The sequence below is a fragment of the Daphnia pulex genome, chromosome 12 (assembly GCF_021134715.1).
Source record: "Daphnia pulex isolate KAP4 chromosome 12, ASM2113471v1".
NCBI lineage: Eukaryota > Metazoa > Arthropoda > Branchiopoda > Diplostraca > Daphniidae > Daphnia > Daphnia pulex.
The window spans coordinates 3,264,451-3,283,542 of record NC_060028.1 but is presented as its reverse complement, the minus strand read 5'-3'; the positions used below and the strand labels follow the sequence as shown (position 1 = coordinate 3,283,542).

At 42.2% G+C, this 19,092-nt stretch overlaps 1 protein-coding gene across 1 annotated transcript; it reads left to right on the top strand.

Moving 5' to 3' along the window:
• Positions 1-8,154: 8,154 nt before the first annotated feature.
• Positions 8,155-9,809, top strand: LOC124209056 (putative CBL-interacting protein kinase 27). The gene is made up of 4 exons (XM_046606925.1): positions 8,155-8,354; positions 8,466-8,649; positions 8,823-9,076; positions 9,608-9,809. Exons 1-4 carry the CDS (start codon positions 8,155-8,157, stop codon positions 9,807-9,809), a joined length of 840 nt encoding a protein of 279 aa, XP_046462881.1.
• The last annotated feature ends 9,283 nt before the right edge of the window (positions 9,810-19,092 follow it).

The following is a 19,092-nucleotide window of genomic DNA, read 5'->3' as shown; positions in this document are numbered from 1 at the left end:
TGGTAATGGCTTTTACCGCAGAGTTTTCTCCATTTTTGCCGAATCCGGATGCGGCTACGGCCCATGCAGACTGTGGTGGTACGTCCAGTCCCGCAGTTAAACCCCGAAAACATTAATTGAAAAAAGACGCGGCAGCATCCGCCGATCAGGGTGAAAACCTTTTGCTTATAAAGCGTTTGTTTCTGTTGAAATGATTTGTAGAACAGTTTTTAATTGTTTAATTTTTTTTCTATTGGCCTTTGTGCGTCGCTTTTTCTGGTTATGCTAAATTCGTATGCTGCTGTGGCCCATGCAGACTGTGGTGGTACGTCCAGTCCCGCAGTTAAACCCCGAAGACGTTCATCGAAAAAAGATGCGGCAGCATCCGCCGTCCAGGGTGAGAACCTTTTGCTTTGAAAGCGTTTGTGCGTCGCTTTCTCTGGTTTTGTCGAATCGGGTTGCTGTTGACGTCGCCCATGGCCCCTACCCTTCGGTTATACTGCCATCTACCACACTCGATGTGCAACTGGTCGAGGCTCGGAAAACAACGTCCAAAAAGAACGTGGATTTTGCCAACGCGCAGGTCGAGGTATCCTCCGTTGATGCCGGTGTGCTTGATGACTGTCGTCGTCACGGTGTTTTGACGTGTGACAGCGCTTCTCCTACGTTGACAACGAATAGAGCTAGTATGTTTATTTTGGTGCTTACCTTAGAGTTAAGGTTCTGGTGAATTAATATTTTTTTTTTTGCTTTTTCGTCTTTGAAGGAAAAAATGCTCATCGCAGACTATATAGGCACCGGGTAAAAGCCAGAAAGCAAGAAGCTGCCTTACGTAAAGAAATTAAGCAGAAGAAGGGTTTACTTAAAGGATTTCTCCCGCCCATCAACCACAAGGGTGAGTTTTGCAAAAGTGTCCAGAACCACCACACTGTTTGTCCCCAAAGAAAAACATGGTGGGAAGCGTTCAAGAATAAAAGCGAATATGAGCATTTAAAAAACATTGGTGGGTACTGTTATTTTTTTCCACTACCGCGGTCAGTCACCGGACAACCCGGCAGAACCACAACCCATTATTGAGTGTTTTTTTTTTTTAAATACTGTAGACGTTTGCAATGAGGACGTCGTTACACTGCGTCCCAATGCGAAGGAATTTCATGACTTTTCAAAATATGTGAGCGATGTTTACAAGAAGTATTCTCACAATTGCGGGGCCGGCAAAATAATACCACCCACGAAACAACGGTCAAACAACGAGCTCATGAAGCAGACTATGGAGCCTAACGTATCTCCTCTTCTGCAAGTTTACGAGAAGAGGGTGGATGGTGGAAGGTGTTTACAGAGATACCAATCTAAACGTAAAGTCTACACCACTTACGACTTTCATTGCGAAGGGCGTGAAACCTTCACTGTCGAAAATTTGCTTTGGGCTGTTCGATGATGAAAAACGATGTTGAGCTGGAATGTTCACCTTGTTTGATGACATGTTGCAAGAAGGGCGCTTTTCAGAGTACGTCATTGACAAGAATGGAACTCTGTTTGTAGACGCTGAACATCCATGGTGAGTTAAAGACACAACTACTTGGTTGATATAGTGTAAAGTTTGTTATGGCAACAGTGGAGAGTTACAGCTTCCACCTAATGAGTTTGTTACACCGATTCCTATTTTATTAATGTGCGGGTGTTTCTTTCCAACTGTTCTAGGAGTCTACCGAATTTCCGGTCAACATTTACACCGTATTTGAAAGGTGGAACAACAACTATGCCGGGCATTAATAAAAGTCAGCTGATATTCGGTCAGGCTCTTAGCCACACTGCCTTGCACGTAGAAAATTTGAAACTGTCTAGCTGTATCTACCTACATAACGGATCGGACATGTATTGGTTCGTGTAAGTGTTTTTGTTAAGCTTTGTTTTTTTTGGGGGGGGGGAGGGGAAGATCCTTTTACAGCCAATAAAAATTCACCATTGTTTTTCACTTGTACGTTACTAGGGTACCTGCACGGTATGCCGAACGTGTACGTGAACTGCTGAAACATCACCATCCGGACGCATTTGACAAGTGTCCACGATTTGATTGGTGAGTGATTGAACTGCTGCACTACCACTATTCTTGTTGGCTTTTGATTGACATTTTTCCCCCGTTGTTTATCCAGTCACAAGGCTTGCGTAGTCTTGCCGCAGGGGATACGGATAAACAACATACCTTTCAACTGCATCAGGCAGCAAAGCGGCAAATATGTCGTCACCTTCCCCGGTGCCTACCAAATGGTGGTCAATGCGGGACAAAACACTGCGGAGGCCATCAAATTTTGCATGCCGCAGTGGAAGCGGTTTATCCCGTTTGTCGAATGCATGTGTCGCGTCTGCGGCGAAGCGCACGCTGTGGTGCGGGCAAAGTTCCATTCGCATTCTGTTCCGTCTCCCACCTGTCAGCCATTTGTTGACGAAAAAGTATGCAGTAACGTGGCCGTAGGCTGAACTCAAGCGATGATTAGTGGTAAGTGTGTTCGGACTTTGGCGGGGCTGACGTACGCTTAAATCATTTTTTGCGTAACGTATTTTGTTTGGATTGTCAGGTGACGTTTGCCACGTTTCGGCAGGCGGCAATGCTACTCGTGAAGGGCCTCGCGACGTTTCGTCGGTGGACGCGAATGCTAAACCCAAAACTGAACGCTCACAGTCAATTAACACACTCACTTCCGTGGGGGTTGTTGTGGTCGACGACGGGCCTCAGGATTTGGAGAATTTTTTCGACCTGGTCGTGAGCCAACCGAAAGTGACGAGACTTGGGGCTGACATCGTTAACTCAGCTGCACACGGTAGTGAGCCTACTTGGTTGTCGCCGTCGGACATTCAATTGCTAGAAACTGGATATCCGTTAAACGATAAGTACCATTCCGATATTGCTTTGGACAGCAGTCAGATTTTCTGATCAACCTTTGGTTTTTCGGTTATTTTGTTCATTGCAGCATCATTGATTATTTCTTAGCTGTCGCGACGCGTGATTTTTTGGTGACGCTACCGCAAGCATTTGTCTGCTCATCTCATTTTTGTACCAAGTTGTTTGCGTAAGTAACCGTATTTTTCTTTGTTTAACCCATCTAGTGAGGCAAACCGTTTTGTTGGGCATTTCCGGATAACGCTGCTCAATGTGGTGTTATTGTTACTATTTATTACCGTATTATTTAAGAAACAATACTTCAAACTACAATATTGTTTTAATTTCTGTCACATTTACGCGTGAAAAAATGGTTGGGAAAACCTCGGCGTGAATTTGCTCCCTCAAACAGACGTCTGTTGCAAAGATTTGTTGGACTATTCCAACATATTGATTCCCGTCTGCACAAGAAACCATTGGTTGTTATTCCATCTTGCCCACAACCAGGAGTCACTGCAGTAATTGTGTAATTAATTACCTTTTAAAAGTTTTTCTACTCCTTTTTTTTCTCTCATCTTTCAGGGTGTCGTTGAAAATTTACGATTCCATTGCAAAGAGTGACAAGGCATACAAGAGTGTGATCAACCGTGTCCACGCACATGTAAGGAAAGTTGCTGCATTGTCGGTACGACCCACAAGTCGCCGACCTGCTGCTCCCTGTGCGTAATATTTCCGTTGAGTTCCCAACACAGACCTCTGGATCTCAGGACTGTGGTGCTTTTGTCATCTACTACGCCGTAAAGCTGCTGATCGTACTTTAACAAACTTGTATAATCTTTATTGCATTGACAAGACTGCATGGCATACTGTCCTAAACTTTTAATTTTTTTTTGAGCCTTCGTACAAATAGTGTGGAAATCCGGCAGCCACCCACATGCTGGAAAGTGAAAGTCGAAGCGCTGTGGACTACGGCTTTCTGACACGTCGGTCACTTAAACAGCTTTCAGAACTCTTAAAAGGTAACAAGTATCATGGCCTACTTAATGGTTAAGGCCTGTAAACTTGAATCATGTCCCATGAAGGCGAGAGGATCTGCCAAATTCTCTATCCTTTCCCCGGGCAAGAGCCAATCAGACGAAAAATGGAGGGTACAACTTCGCCATCTGGCGTTCAATACTGCTAATCTCGTTAGAATGGTTAGGTAGCTAGATATAATAAGTTTTTCTACGGGCTTTACATAACAATGGTAGACGTATGGAGAGCGATATCAGCCACCACACCACGGCACGGCGTTCAATTCTCGGTCGGGAAGTATCTTTTTAATTTGTAGTTTACAACAAAGGTTGTGTTTCACGGAATAATTTATTCGAAAAATTTTGCTGAAATTATGCAAATGTCCTTTTTACCCTATTTAGTCGTTTTACTCAACATCTGCTGTTGAAATTAGTAGGAAAAACGCATTTCGTGGCATCTAACAATTTGTTATTTAGTTTACAACGAAATTTACATCTTAAAACACCAGATGGCGAAGTTGTAACCTCAATTTTTCGCCTGTTTGCTCTCACAGGGACAGGGCTAGGGAATTTGGCCACGCCTCTCGACTTCATGGCAGTGGATACAAGTCTACAGGCCTTAACCATAGAGTAGGCCATGCAAGTAGGTGGTATACTGTAAAGCAACAGCCGGGAGCTATCTAGACATATCAACCTTGGGTGTGTTTATGCGTACATTACTTATTTTGATAACCGTTTGATCATGTTACATTTAGATTTACCATCTATGCTGTCGACGATCATTCGACAAGAGAAATTAGCTGCCATCAGGCTTGCCTTTGTCGATGGCAGCGCTACCCAATTGGATGGATGTAATCACTCGACTACACCTAGCCACTTCTCGAGTCCGGCCCGCGGGAAAAAATGCAATGTTCCTTACGATGACAACATTGGTGAAGGCAAATCTCCCAATTTACTGTTCTAATGGAAAAGATGTGCCAGCGCCGACGCATCTTTTGTTTGATTTTCCTAGATTTCGAAAGCGACAAAAAGTAGCCATTCTGCATAAGAGTATCTCAACCATGGCAGAGCGACGTTTTGTGCAATGTAACCGCAAGACGAGACTCGCCTTGCGGTGGGGCTTGCTTTGGGTATAAACACTTGATCCTTTTCGTATTTGTGTGTTGATGCGTCACGGATAATTCAGTGCGGTATTTCTCGATTTGCCATGTGCTGTCTGTTGTTTAATTTTTTGTGTTCCTTTCTTTTGCCTCAATGTTTTTTGGTGGTAGTTGTTTTCATGGGATGTTTTTTTTATCGTGCTGTGGCATTTCGAGCACATTGTCCACAAGGAAACTATATACTGTCATTTCTTTCATGGTATCTCTGAACTTACCTTGAGAATCTAGTATTTTAATTTCTTTTAAAGTGTAATGGCCTTAAAAGCGGTGTCCCTAATCATTGGTAGCTCATAGCAGCGCAGTATGAGCTCTATGTTAGGAATCGCTAACGTGTTTGAATAAACAAGGCGAATTTTTTGTGTTGGTCAGCATAAAGCATACGAGTCGGTAGATTTTGCTTCTTCTTATATTGTAAATCAACATTTTCCACCGACCTTGGGTAGGTCCGGGAAGGGTTAATTAATTGGTAAGCAGCGGTGTGGAAATACTTTGTGTATATTCTTATTTTCCATATAGAAACTTGCTACGTTGTGTAAATTTAGTATATAGACTGGACGGAGTGCGCTGTTGAACGCCCTGCAAAGGCTGTAGACCAACAGTTGGTAATATAGGGTTGATGTTCTGCTTGCGTGATTGGTTAGTAACCGGCACGATTATTTCATTGCACTGTGCAAATGCTTTTTTTAACCATTTTCGTCCCATAGCATTTTGCAAGTTCAATTATTACAGCAGTCGAATGACCCGTCATTTGCTCACACTCCACTACAAGGACTAATCGTTGTAATTCTGTCGTCTTAAATTTCTCAGATATAAATTAGTTGCGTTCATAGTGCGTATCTTACTTCTGGAACGGCTACCATTCGTTACTGAATGGCCCGCGTTGGTAAACATTTCCATTTCATTTTTCCATTATTTGTAACAGCCGCACGGTTGTCAGGCTGTTGGTTGGTTTAAAACATCTCTTTTACCAGCATTATTCTTGGCTTGGTTTCGTCTACTACTAATTCAAAGTTTTTTTAATTTTTTGCCCAAAGTGTTATTGGTTACCTTCATTTGCTAATGTCGGGCAGCAACCCGCAAGGTCCCTCGCCCTTTTCGGGCCAAAATCACTAGCAATTCCGCCATGTTTTAACAACATAGTAGGCGCGTAACTGTATAGTTATAGGACTGTCAAAGTATTTAAAAAAATTCGCGCTTAACTGACTATTATCGCTTAAGACTGGTGAGCTATAGCCTATAGGTTCGCCCTGATTACCCTTTCAAATGAACATCCTCTCTATCCCCGGGGATTGTTGTATCCGATGTGTTGACATGAATGGAACCTGTGTTCAGGAGATGGGCACTGCGTGGCTAGGCGGTTACAGTGCATTCATTTTATGGACGCCAGAATCATTGCTTCACAGAGCCCGCTCCGTGAAACGTATTCGCGCATCCAGGCCCACCGTGTGGCATAGTTCTTTAGGCATTAACTGTGACATGCCTACTTTTTCTGAATAATAATCTGTGCGCACGTAGTTATGCCGACTGCTCTTACTTTGCTTATGTCAATTCATCGTGTTTCGCTGAAACGGATCATGTTCTTCTGGAAAACGCATAGACATAGTCAGTCATTTTTTTTTTGCGCGATGCAATTAATTCTATCACTTGAATATTTCATGTTCACACTTACGCTACTGCTTGTGTGTTGCCGTTTTTAACACAGCCGCCGATTGGAAAAATAGTTTTTTTCCAACAATGTCTTCATGACATTGTAGCACAGACAATTGCCACCTAGGTTTCATTCGATAGCTAAATAATCCTTCTATCGCAATTATTCGTTTTTTCCCAAAGGGGACATTCGATTAGAAAATAAAACCGATATTTTAGGCCATAACTTTGCATATTTGCCGAAGTGTTTTGCGTTAGTGAGCAACACAATCTAGCGTGGGCCAACAGCATGTAGAGATCAAAATGAGCACTAGGGGGCAGAAAAAAACAACAAAGCCCCGCCAAAGTACTACGTTTAAAACACTTTTATTACGGGAACAAATTTTCGGAGTTGTTCAGCGATGCAATAGGTGCGACAGTAAGAGTAAAACATGAAAAACCAAGAGAACACTGCGAAAACTAAATAAAAATGGGTTTTACGCTTGAGTCTTTTTTTAACACTAAATCTATTCATAATTGCATTACAATTGGTACAATTACAGGATAAAAGCTTTGGTACAGTTTTGTATTTTTTCAAAACTATTATTTCCACCAGAAATCTGCTTACCGGTTAAAGAAACCCCCCAAAAAAATTCGAATCACTTTTTAAACATTTTCTACACGACAGTTTAATCGGGTATTTTGAACACAACTATAGTATAATGTTATAAACAGTGCTCACGAACGCGATAACTACTACTAATACGTTTGGGGTTAACCCCTTTTTTGCTCAATTTGTCTTTACTAAACGCTGAGATCTCAAGTACTTGATGTAGTACCACCCAAGCTCGTGGGAAGTGGGACGGGATCTCGCCTCTGTGACGACTTGGCAACTGTTGATACTTCATGGCGTCGCCGTATAAAAGGCGTGAATTGCACGCCCACTGTCTCTCAGTCCCTCAATCTCCTGCTCACCACTAAGTTGTTGCAGTCTGTCGCTCGTCACTACTGGTGGAAAGATCTCCTAGGAGTAGAACGCTACAACAGGAAAAAAAAACCACCAATATACCTAGTTTCACATTCAGTGTTCTAGCGCTAATCTCGTCGCCCGCTTTGCATTACGTTACTTTCCCTGCTTTAGAGCTCGGCCATGTCGAAGTCGACGGTGAGAAATCCCGAGTCAGCGGCGTCGCCCTACGGCTACAGCAGCATGCCTTGAGGGTGGCTGGAGCCCAATGCAACGGTCGGCTTTGCCTTGGGGTAAGAGTCTCGCCGGTGATCACATCACATTTTTGGCTTGTGCTCACGCCTCGTGCTTTGCCCAATCTTTTTCACCAGGTCAACCGCGATCGGGAACGTGGCCACCATTGGACGAGGCAACTATTGCACCGTGTCCGTCCCGCTCACGCTCTTCGCAAACTCGCTCTTCCTGTGGATAAGCCGCCACCATTGCACACTGGAAAAGTCGATTGAAGTTGGTAAACTAACAATTGTTAACATGGCTGAGAACGGAACGTTTGTCAACGGAGAGCGACTCAATTACCTTGTAAGGCGTCCCATTGCACACGTCAGCGTCGTCGCCCTCTGTTCCATGGACAGTGCAGCAAGCTTCACGTTCTACGATAACTACCACCGCTTTTCCGACTTCAACTTGATACTGAATAACAGATATGTTGTCATTAATGTTTTGGCGAACGGGTACTTGGATTTTTATTAGGCGTTACCTTTTACAAAGAAAATAATTATGTCGTTTGCAGATGTTGTAATCGATCACTTCCGTTTTTTTTTTTTTGCATTTGACGTTAAAAGGTCCTTTGGTCAAGTGTATCATGCAATCAGCAAGCTCGACCACACCATTGTAGCCGTCAAAACTGTTCAATCCACCACAACGAGGGGAACGTTTACGATGGCATCCGTTGACCCAGGCGGCATGGAAGCTCTTAGAAACGAAATTTGTATTTTGTCGACAACAGACCATCCTTGTATTATCAAGGTATTGAAAGTTATAGTGCTCGTAGTTTTTCGAATTTTTACCATATATTGTTTCATCTCTGTTAATTCTTGTCGGTAATTGTATGTAACGGTAAAGATTGTTTGGAAGGGAGCTAGCTCGTATTGGAGCTGTTTCTTTACCCGCGGTTTATTGGTTCTCCTTTTGGTTGTCAGATGGTTGATTCTTCGTCTGACGTGACTTCAAACAAGATGTTTCTCGTCTTGGAATTGGCTAACGGCGGTGACTTGCAGCAGAGAATGCACGACGTCGGTCACTTGTTGGAGCTGATCTCCCGGTTCTTGTTCATTCAGCTGGTCTCGGCCATCAATTACTGTCATGGCCGCTCACCGCCCATTGTCCACAGCGACCTCAACCCCGCCAATATATTGCTGGCGGACGCTGGCGAGTTTGCCAGAGTGAGGACTACGTAAACCCCGTGTGTCAACGTGGCGAGTTATAATTTTTTTTTCTTTTGTTCGTTTTTCATATGACTTGCTTTCCAGTTTGCATGATTTGGCGTGGCGTGGTGGGATGCGATGCGCTGCGCTGCAACGGCCGAGATTTTTCGGTAGGTAGATTGCCGATTTCGGACTCTCGAAACGCCTGCTGCGACCCTTGACGTTGAAGACCTACTGCGGAACCGACTTGTATATTGCCCCGGAATTGAGACGCCAATTGGACGACGGCGACGTTGAGCCGTACACAGCCGCAGCCGACGTTTGGAGCTTGGGCGTCATCCTGCATAACATGCTGCTGGGGAGATATCCGTGGTGCTCCCGCGCGGACTACACTGGCCGCTCGACGTCTATCCAACGGGCGTATTGACTGTCATTGCTGCCAATTCTCCGGTCCGCCCCACTGCGGGTGGCGAAGGGTTTTTCTCTTCTTTTGCTCTCTTTCTCTTTTCGTCTGACCTTGTTTTTTTTTTGTTTTGTTTTTTTGCTCTGCCCCGCTGTAGTTTGGTAGGAGGCAGCGTGTTGGACGGTCCAGGTGTCGCGTCCGTCAGCGACGAGGCCCACGCTTTGATCGACAACATGGTGGCGATCGACGTCGGGCGCCGCCACGACATTGAAGCAGTGGTCAGGTGCCTTTGGCTGCACGACGAGGAAACTATGGCTAGTCTCCGGTCGACCGTCTTTAAAGATGCGCCCATTTTCTGAAGACGGCAGAAGACGTCGCCAAAGTCTTCCGCTGAAATCACCGAAATCTACTTCTCTTTGACTCTCTGCAGTGTGTGCGACTCTGTGACCGCGTGTGCGGCTGCTTTCTTCTGTTGGTTTTCTTTTTACGAATTGTTTATTATTATTTTGATTATTTGCATTAGTTTTACGTGCACACGGCTGAATGCCGCATTTCCGCAGCAATGGTACAACACTGCTTCCGGCACGTGCATTTCTACCACTTTTGTTTTGAATTCTTTGTGAAACTTACGTTTATTGTATTTGTCCTTTAAAAAAAATATGAGTTCACGGTCGCGGCATTACGTTGCCGATGATGTTGCTTAATAAAAATAGGTGTGACACGGTACAGAACCTAACGTTAGTGCAGTTTTCCTTTGGTTGGCAACGACGTTTGCAGTCTGTAGCCTCCATTTTCTCTTCTCGAATAACCACAGACACGCCGTCAACTAAATAGCCGTGTTGGCCACCTAACGTCGAAGTGAGGTTACGAAAGGCATAAGGCAACAGAAGATGATCCTGCTATACCGGAAACCCAGAAAACCGGTAGTAACTGTTCGTTTAGTTCCTGGTACGGAAATCCATTAACGCGAAGTGTCTGTCCTCTTTGTTTTCGCTCAAAGCGGCTGCTCATTTTGTCTGGGCAGATAACACGACCGGTTAACTGGATAAATGGAACTTTTGGCGTTCTTTTAGCGGTAACGTTGTCGTCAACGTCAGGGTAGAGACTAGGTTAGAAATTGTTTGAAGAGAAAAAGAACGGAATTAAAAACACCAGTCGAGTGTGCTTGTGCGAAACAGCAACAACTGGCAACCTCGGTGAGCGGCAAAGATTCCGTCCTTCAACCCACTAGAGGTTCTCAAACCTCTAGGGACTAAAACAGGAATGGATACATTACGGGGTAAAAGTAAGGAGTTTGAATAAAGTCCCTTGGGCGCCTTCGGAATTTAGAGTTAATTAAATTTTCGAAGCAAGTTTGTAATTTAAGATGTGGGTAGGATTGATCTAACGTTAAAAAAGGCCACTAATAACTGATTCTTACTGGCTTTTTGAGGGGTTTGAGTAGCGTACTTATGCAGCAGTACATTGAGTACTTAATGTAGCGCCATCTGTTATCAGATCTGGGAAAATCACAGCCGTCAAAAAGTACATGGCCGCTACTCAGTTTTTAAATACATTGAAAAGGATAAAAGAGTTAGATCGTTTCATGTTTAAGGTTATGCAGTGTCTAATAAGCTCTATATCTAACTTGTTCATGCCTTATAGTTAAAAACTAAACCTTAAATATACCCTAAATCGTGTTTTTCCGATTTCCTCGATTCTGATTGTCGAGAAAATTCCCAATAAAGACTTTCGGGGTCGGGGGGGTCGGGGGGGGGTGCCTCTCTCAGCAGACTACTGTAACTTGTGCTGCGTTAAGAGCCCCTAAACCTTCGGTAATTTAGCAAATTAAATTCCTCAGGGATAAGGCTTGGCAACTATGTGTGAGGGACCTGAAGGCCGGAAAACAAATGATCGACTCTGATAGGTCTTTTGGTGCATGTTTTCTTATGTTTCAGACACAAGGGCGTGAACCCCGTGGCCTCCGCTACGACGCTGTCGTCGTTGCTTCACGACGCAGTCACCTAACAAGAATTTAGGACTACTTCGCATTGTCGCATGACAATGCTTAACCCTGCGCCGACTTAGAAAGAAGCCCTTTCTCTTTCTTTCGCTCTCACGGGGAGGACGTACAGTTTTGTCACTCTCTTCCAGTTTTACCTGACCTCGTACCTCTCACGCCGTGAACCCAACTCCATCTGACTTAATCTTAGTCGTCTTTAAGAGTTTCTGTCTGCCATGTCACAAGTACTTTCCGAGGCCGAAACGGTGGCCAACTCCTTCTCCTCGGAACATTCCAACGCGTCGTTGGCGTCTGTGACGGTGGAGACTAAAGTGTCTATCGTGACGGAGGTGTCGTTCGGATTGTATCGAGTCCACTGGCGGATGTTGTGGCTGACTGCAAGAGACGTAATCTAAAGGTACCTTTTTCCCGTTGGTCACAAGCCGTTGCGACAGTGTTCTATGTATAAATTGATTCTACGTCGCTCCACACCCCGACGTGTTGACGCAAGCACGTTCCACATGATTTGTTTTGCTCCAACGGATGATAACTGTGCCACTCCCAGCTGCCTCTCTCGATGTGTAAACTTGGACTATGGCGACGGAAAACTGTTGGCTGTGCCAACAAACGAGAGCTACACCCACTGGGGAATGACTTTCAGCGCTACCAATACTAAAAGTTCCCTTGACGTCTATCTTGAGTTCCACGTGTTTCCCTTTGTTGAGTTGTATCGGTTTTTGGTGAGCCAAGAGTTTTGCGACGTAACTTTTCAGTTTGCTTGTGGCGGCATCTACAAGGCCCACATTTTCGTTTTGTGTCTCAACAACGCTTACTTTCAGGCGTTGTTCCGCAGCGGCCTCAAGGAGACGAAGACGGGCATCGTCTCGATACCTGACCCTCCCTATCAGCTGTTTGTGGATGTGGTGCACTATTGGTACACGGGCATCATTCCGCAATGCTACTGCTCGGTCGACGGTTTTGAGCCCCTATGCTCCATGTGCGAGTTGGCCAACCGCTAGGAAAGCGTGAATCTAAAGCGTGACTGTGAACGACTTATCATCGGCAGACTGAACATGTGCAATACCATGTCTATGTACGTCTGGTCAAAAACGTACAAACTCCCAAGTCTGCGGCGAGCTGCGATGGCGTTCATGGGCGCCAATTGGGTGGTGACGCGACGTGAAGTGACCCAAATGCTGGATGCGGTCAAATTTTCTCGCGAAAACAACGCAATGTTCCTCAAGGTGAATGCGAAAATTATTCGCCACATGACCGGCGGTGAGTGACTCGCTCACTTGCGGGGCACTCCCTACATTATGTATACTTGGCTTCATGGTGTGCGTTAAAAGTGTGTTTTCCACTGTTACTTTCCCTAAAATGGTAATTCGCTTTTACGACGAAAGATCGTCTTTTTTGGTACCGGGATGGACAGTTTTGTCGTCTTCTTGAATACATGTTTGTTGGGTTCTCTTAGATTGCGTTTATGTTATAATTGCTTTTCACTGGCAAATGTTTGCTCAACAGCTGATGCAAGCTCAAAGAGTGGCATGTGGCCGACGTTATTCCACTTTGGTTTTCCAGCGGCATGACTCCCGTTATTAATTTAGCACCGGTGACCTATTTTGTGTGTCAGTTTTACTGAAAACCAACGTTTACTTTCTGAACACCGTAGCACTTCAGCTTGAAGAGCAAAGAACAAGTTCCGCTCGTTGACTTGCAAGCGACTATTAGGATCGTGCATAGCTTACTCTTGTTTTTTACCTTCATTTCGACCTTGTCTTTGGCTGCAGACGTTTGGGTGTGCGGCCGAAATATCTTATCGACGTTTGTCTTGTGCCGTTGCGACAATTGTACAGCCACAGGATATCACTCTTCAAAAGAATTTGAAGAGACATAACCTCAAGACTTGTTCACGAAAGTTTCTAGAATAAAACCTAGTCGAAATATAATGAAAATTTTACCAATTGAAATGCGATTGTATTCAAATGCGATACAGGATTTGGACGTCGAAGTAAAAAACAGTAGGCCTATTCCGCACAAGGGATTTCGTAGATAAGGGGGCGCAGGGCGCTGGTAGAACGAGACTCTCATCTGTCTTATCTGTTCCGATCTGTTCAGCCATTTTGACGAGCTCCCGGTAGATGGCAGCAGCAAGTGGGAAAAAAGCCTCGGAGAAATAGGGGTGAAATGTAGCCATAGATGATAGCGGGGGGACGGATAGCATAGCTGGGTTACCGGGTTGGATGACCAATTACATCTGGGTGGGGGAACGAGAAATCAAGCACAAATCAAGCAAATCAAGTACCAAAAACTTGCCATAAGTTTAAACCATTCCTATACCTAAAATTCATTGTTACCGACATCAACTTAACCAATCAAAAACACAGCCACAACCGCTAGGCAAACATCAAATCCAGTTAGGGACCAAAATCGCGGCACAGCCTTCCAAGTTCAATGAGGTAAACCTCATATGTATTACCATGACGATGAGCCACTAACGACCCCTCCCTTAAAAATGGCCCGACCTCAACCTTCAAGTGACTCCAGGGACAAAACCCGGAGAGACCCCAAGAGCCAAGACAAAACATGGCAAAAGAAATGTCGCCAACTTGTGCGAGGGCATTGACGTACATTCTCTAGAACCATCGTTTTCAACGGCTGATGGTGACATTGAACTATTGTTTATTTATCTGGTAACCTGTCCACCAGGAAATGATTGCTTATTTAAAAAAAGCTTCGCCTTGTACCCATTTTAATGTGGTCTTCAAGGTTGTTCCGCCGTTATCCTCCAGCCTACATTAACCTACAGCATCATTTTGTCCCTGGTGATACACCTCACTATTTTTCGTACTGAATACAGTGAATGATTAGAAGTAAATGAATAGCTGACAACTAATTTTTGTTTTTAATAAATTAACAGTGCAAAATTCAATCCCTTGTAAATCCATTTAATTTTTATATAATTCCAGGAATGGATTGGTTTTCATCAATAGTATTTAGACAAGGTTTTAAACCGGTGTAAGAAACTCGTTAATAAACAGGACTTTAACCTGGAAAATAACGGGAAAAAACGGGATTAAAAATAAGTTTTACGCGCCAGTAAATTTAGAGGGTTTCAAACTAGTGTAAGAAACTATAGCTTAGTAAGGATAATTTTCATGAAAATTCTGGGGAAAAAACTAGAACAAACACTAGATAAAAACTGGGGTGAAACTGCAGTACTAAACTAGTGTAACACACCAAAACAAATACAATCCCCCCCCCCAAAAAAAACAAGGGTGTTAAAAACCGGTTCAAAAACCGCCCCATCACGAAAACAAGTGGGTGTAACACCAGTGTCAAACACCGGTATCACACTTTACACCAGTGATCAACAACAGTTTGACACTAGTTTTGACCCGACAAACCTCCACTAGGGCCAAGGTATTATGCCATAATATATCATGTTTTCAAGCAGTTACATGCTCAGTACGTAGTAAAATAATAAAAACAAATTTTTTATAACATTGACTACTTTTTCAAAGTTATTACATTTTGAGTACGTATTAGTGCCATAATTTATTAGTAACAATTAGTACTACGTAAGTAGGTAAAAACCAAGTTACTTTAACATTAAGTAGACGTTTGCAAGTTATTAATTATATTAAGTACGTCTGTATGTCTTTTCTAACAAATAAAATCTAACATCTTGCATAAAAGGTGCGGTTTTTGGTAATTTTACCCCTCCGTTGGGGTTAGGACTTTTATGGAGAGGAGTTTTCATCACAAGTGTAATGTATAACTATTGTAACTCTGATATTTCATCAGAAAATGTATAGCAATATCCAGTCAATACCAGTGTATAGTTACACTTTTAAAGTAAATTCATTGTATATCTTTAGAAGGTTTCAGGGTTTCATATCAAAATCCATTTTATATCCCTTTTTAGAAATTTCCTATTTAGAATGATCTACGCTTTTATAAAGCACGATTTAGGCAGATAGAGAAACATTTATTAAGTGTTTTAGTGAAATTAATATTTTATGGAATATGTCTCCTCAAATTTTATATAATTATAACACAAAGGTTTCTTCACTTAATATGCTATCCAACAACAAGTAAAATAATTCAAAAAACTATGTAGTAACCATTTATTGTGGATGGTAGGTTCAAATCTATCCATCATGTATCAGTTGATATGGTGTAGTGGATAGAACACTACCGAAGGGTGTAAAAAGATGAGTTACCAAACCTATAAGTGGGAGGGTTTTCTTTTTTACTTTAATTTTTTAACCTAAAAATTCTCTTTTTATAGCATTAGATTTCTATGAAGCGATCGTCTACAGGGATTTTAAATAGTTATTTATTAGTTTAAATAACGATTATGGTTATTCGCTTTTGCAAGAATACATACTAACGATATACTAAATAAATGTTAACTATTGCATATTTATACAGGGCCTATTACGTATTCACCACATAGTTAATTACATACTAAAATGGCCCATACTAAATATGTATTTAAACTATGTAATAAGCATGTAATAATCACATCACATTTTTACCGTGTCGAGTGTATCTTAAAGTAGCACTCGATCACCCCTACCCCACATTTACACACCCATTAATTCGCTTGTCAACACTTCATGATTATCATCTACATCCTTCTTTTCTCTTCGGAATATATAGCTAACACAACAGAAACCTAGTTCATTCAATAAAGATTAGAGATTATTAGAGATTTAGCTCGACTGTGTTGAAGTAGAAACCTGGTTCAGTAAATTCTTCTGCTGGTTGGAAAAACCTAGGTATGCCAGCTGAAATAGTCATCTAGCATACTGGCGAACAAGTCAACGAGAATAACCCAATAATTCCTCAAATACTGGAACCAGCGAACCTAAAAATCGAGGTTTGGCACCTGCAACTGCAAGATGTAAAATGCCGCAATTATATCAACAACTTGGTGACATGAAAAATGGTCCTGGTAAACCTTATTAAACTAAACATAGTTTCCCAGGTAGCACACAGACTCTGGTTCAGGTCTGTTACAGATCTGTTTTTGAGAGTCTGTAAATTGTTTGGAGTGAAACACTTTTACAGACTGTCATACAGGTCTGTGACAGATCCGTAAAAAGGGATCACCATTTACAGACCAAAAACAGATTTTTAATTTTTAAAAAGTGTTGAGGTTCTGTATTTAAATTCATCGTTTTGAAATATTGGTTCACCCAAAAAATGTATCGCATGGCCTGTCCCTACCCGCGGCATTGCCTTAGGATATGGAAGACAAAGGATTTCTCCCCGCCATATCCCTGCCATATCGCATGGCCTGTCCCTACCCGCGGCATTGCCTTAGGATATGGAAGACAAAGGATTTCTCCCCGCCATATCCTAATGCCATGCCGCGGGTAGGGACAGGCCATGCGATACATTTTTTGGGTGAACCAATATTTCAAAACGATGAATTTAAATACAGAACCTCAACACTTTTTAAAAATTAAAAATCAGAAAGATGAAGAATATTTTTTTATCTTTCTGATAAAAAAAAATAAACCTCGTTTGACCAACCTAAGCATTTTTTAAAAAATCCCGCGCGAGACACCGTAAGGCCTATCTCGCGCGGGTTAAGACGCCTATTTTGGACCGGGGTGAACCAATACCTGGCGTGGGTACTGTATTTTACATAATAACAGAAAAAACGTGTGTACAGATATTTTGCAATCGCTGAAAAGGCATATGAGAAAATTTATAAATATGTTTAGGTAATTACAATACCTGTTTAGGTAATTAAGTAACAACTTCTCGTCATTTCGGAAAAATACAAATAGTTTAAAATATTCGAACGGAGCAGCTTTGAAGTTAACCTAAAGTTAACCATCTTTCAAGTTTTCCCCTTAATGTATTTTTCGGATTAGATATTTCTTGGAATAGAGTAAGAGATCATGGAAAAATCACCTATTAATAGTTAAAGCCAGTTAGCCCTTCATTTAATTATAACTATTTTTGCTACTTCTAAATTTAAGATTTGATTGACATTAATTCTATGCTAGACTGAAATAAATCAAATTTTTGAAAAACAAACCATTGCCAGTTGCATTACATTAATAAAAAAAAATAACTTGGAAAATGAGAGCAGAGTGATAGAGAGTACGGTGGTTTCACGCTGTAGGAATTCTCCATAAGGCTTCATCCGATGTTTTCCAGCATTTTATCAAAGTTCAAGATCACGTGATTTTTTTATTTGTGGACGTTACAGAATAGCTCTCCCTTATATGCAGGATTTCATCAGCCGTAGCCTTACTAAAGTGCTGTTTTACTCCCAAAAAGGGGGTAATGATTAGCTATTTTTAGAAATATAGCAAGCCAAAGGCAACCTACTTGGCATAGCGATTGTCATCTGAGTAGTCATAGGTTCTAATCATCATAATACTAAATTTATTTTAAAAATTTTTCCTTGTTTTTTTTCTATATTTTTAAAGCGAAATACATGGAATGCATAGATTCTGTAAAAATTCGAGTTATGTCACATTTTTAAAAACAAAATCTGAATTGGTTTCCTTTGGCAAGGACTTAAATGTCTTCATTCATCTTCATCTTCATTCATACAATTGACGTGCTTTTTCTGCCATTTCAAGGAATGGTATTAAATTGAATTGAATTCGAAGAATTTCAAAGAAGACGAGTCGATAATTTCTGTTGAACTTGGAAGGAGTCCCATAATTAGTCTCCCCCAAAACGTTAGTTGTCCACATGACGACAGCTCAAATACCCGCTGCAGGGTTTCATTTGGTGACGGCCGTATGTGATCTTCACCCGGATATTGGAGTTTTATCATTGCTAACCGTGTCGTTTTATTTTTAAAACGTGAAACAAGAAAAAAATGCAACATAAGTAAAAACGTGTGACTCAAATAGCTGTTGTGCGTGAATTCCGTCAGCAATGTGTATTGAGAACTGAAAAGTTACTAAAATTCGTCCTCGTCGCTGAGGCATTTCGTCTGGAAAAGTTTAATATCCAAAGCTTCTGCGTGTTTCTCCAATGCTCTTTTAAGAATCTCAACGAACACCTATTCTCCCACAATGGATCCTAGAAATGGACATTGAAAGAAAGTTTAATGTTGAGCCAGAATTTTTTTCTCTTAAATAAAGGGTGGGGAGGTTGTAACTGTGCATGTGCTTGACGCTTTTTGGGATCACCAAAGCCGGGACCGTCTAGAAGATCCCTGTCATCAAGGCCAGGTCCATCAACCTAATCAATTTTACCATGGCCAGGACCCACTAGGAGATCGTGGTTGCCACCAAAATCTGCGGGGGGGGGGGGGGGAATATTCTACTGCGAAGGAGGAGTTTCGTAGGAAAATGGCGGTTTTCCTGATGATCAGGTCACCAGCTGCTGAGAAAATTGCCTATGAAAGAACGGAAGTTGAAGGTTACAGAAAAATTTCTTTACAAAACTCCGATAAAAGGAAGCAAATTTCCGTCAAATTGCTTCGACTTCCAGTACTCGAAAGGGTCAGAATTCCATTGCATGTAAAGTTGCGAAAGGTAATATTTGATATTGATGATGATGTTGATAGTCATGTTGGAGTTCCGAACCGTCAAGTTAGCATTTTCAAGGCTAACGAACTGGTCTTGAAAGCTTTCGAAAATGCTTTTCTCCGAAATTGATGGAACTGCAACAGA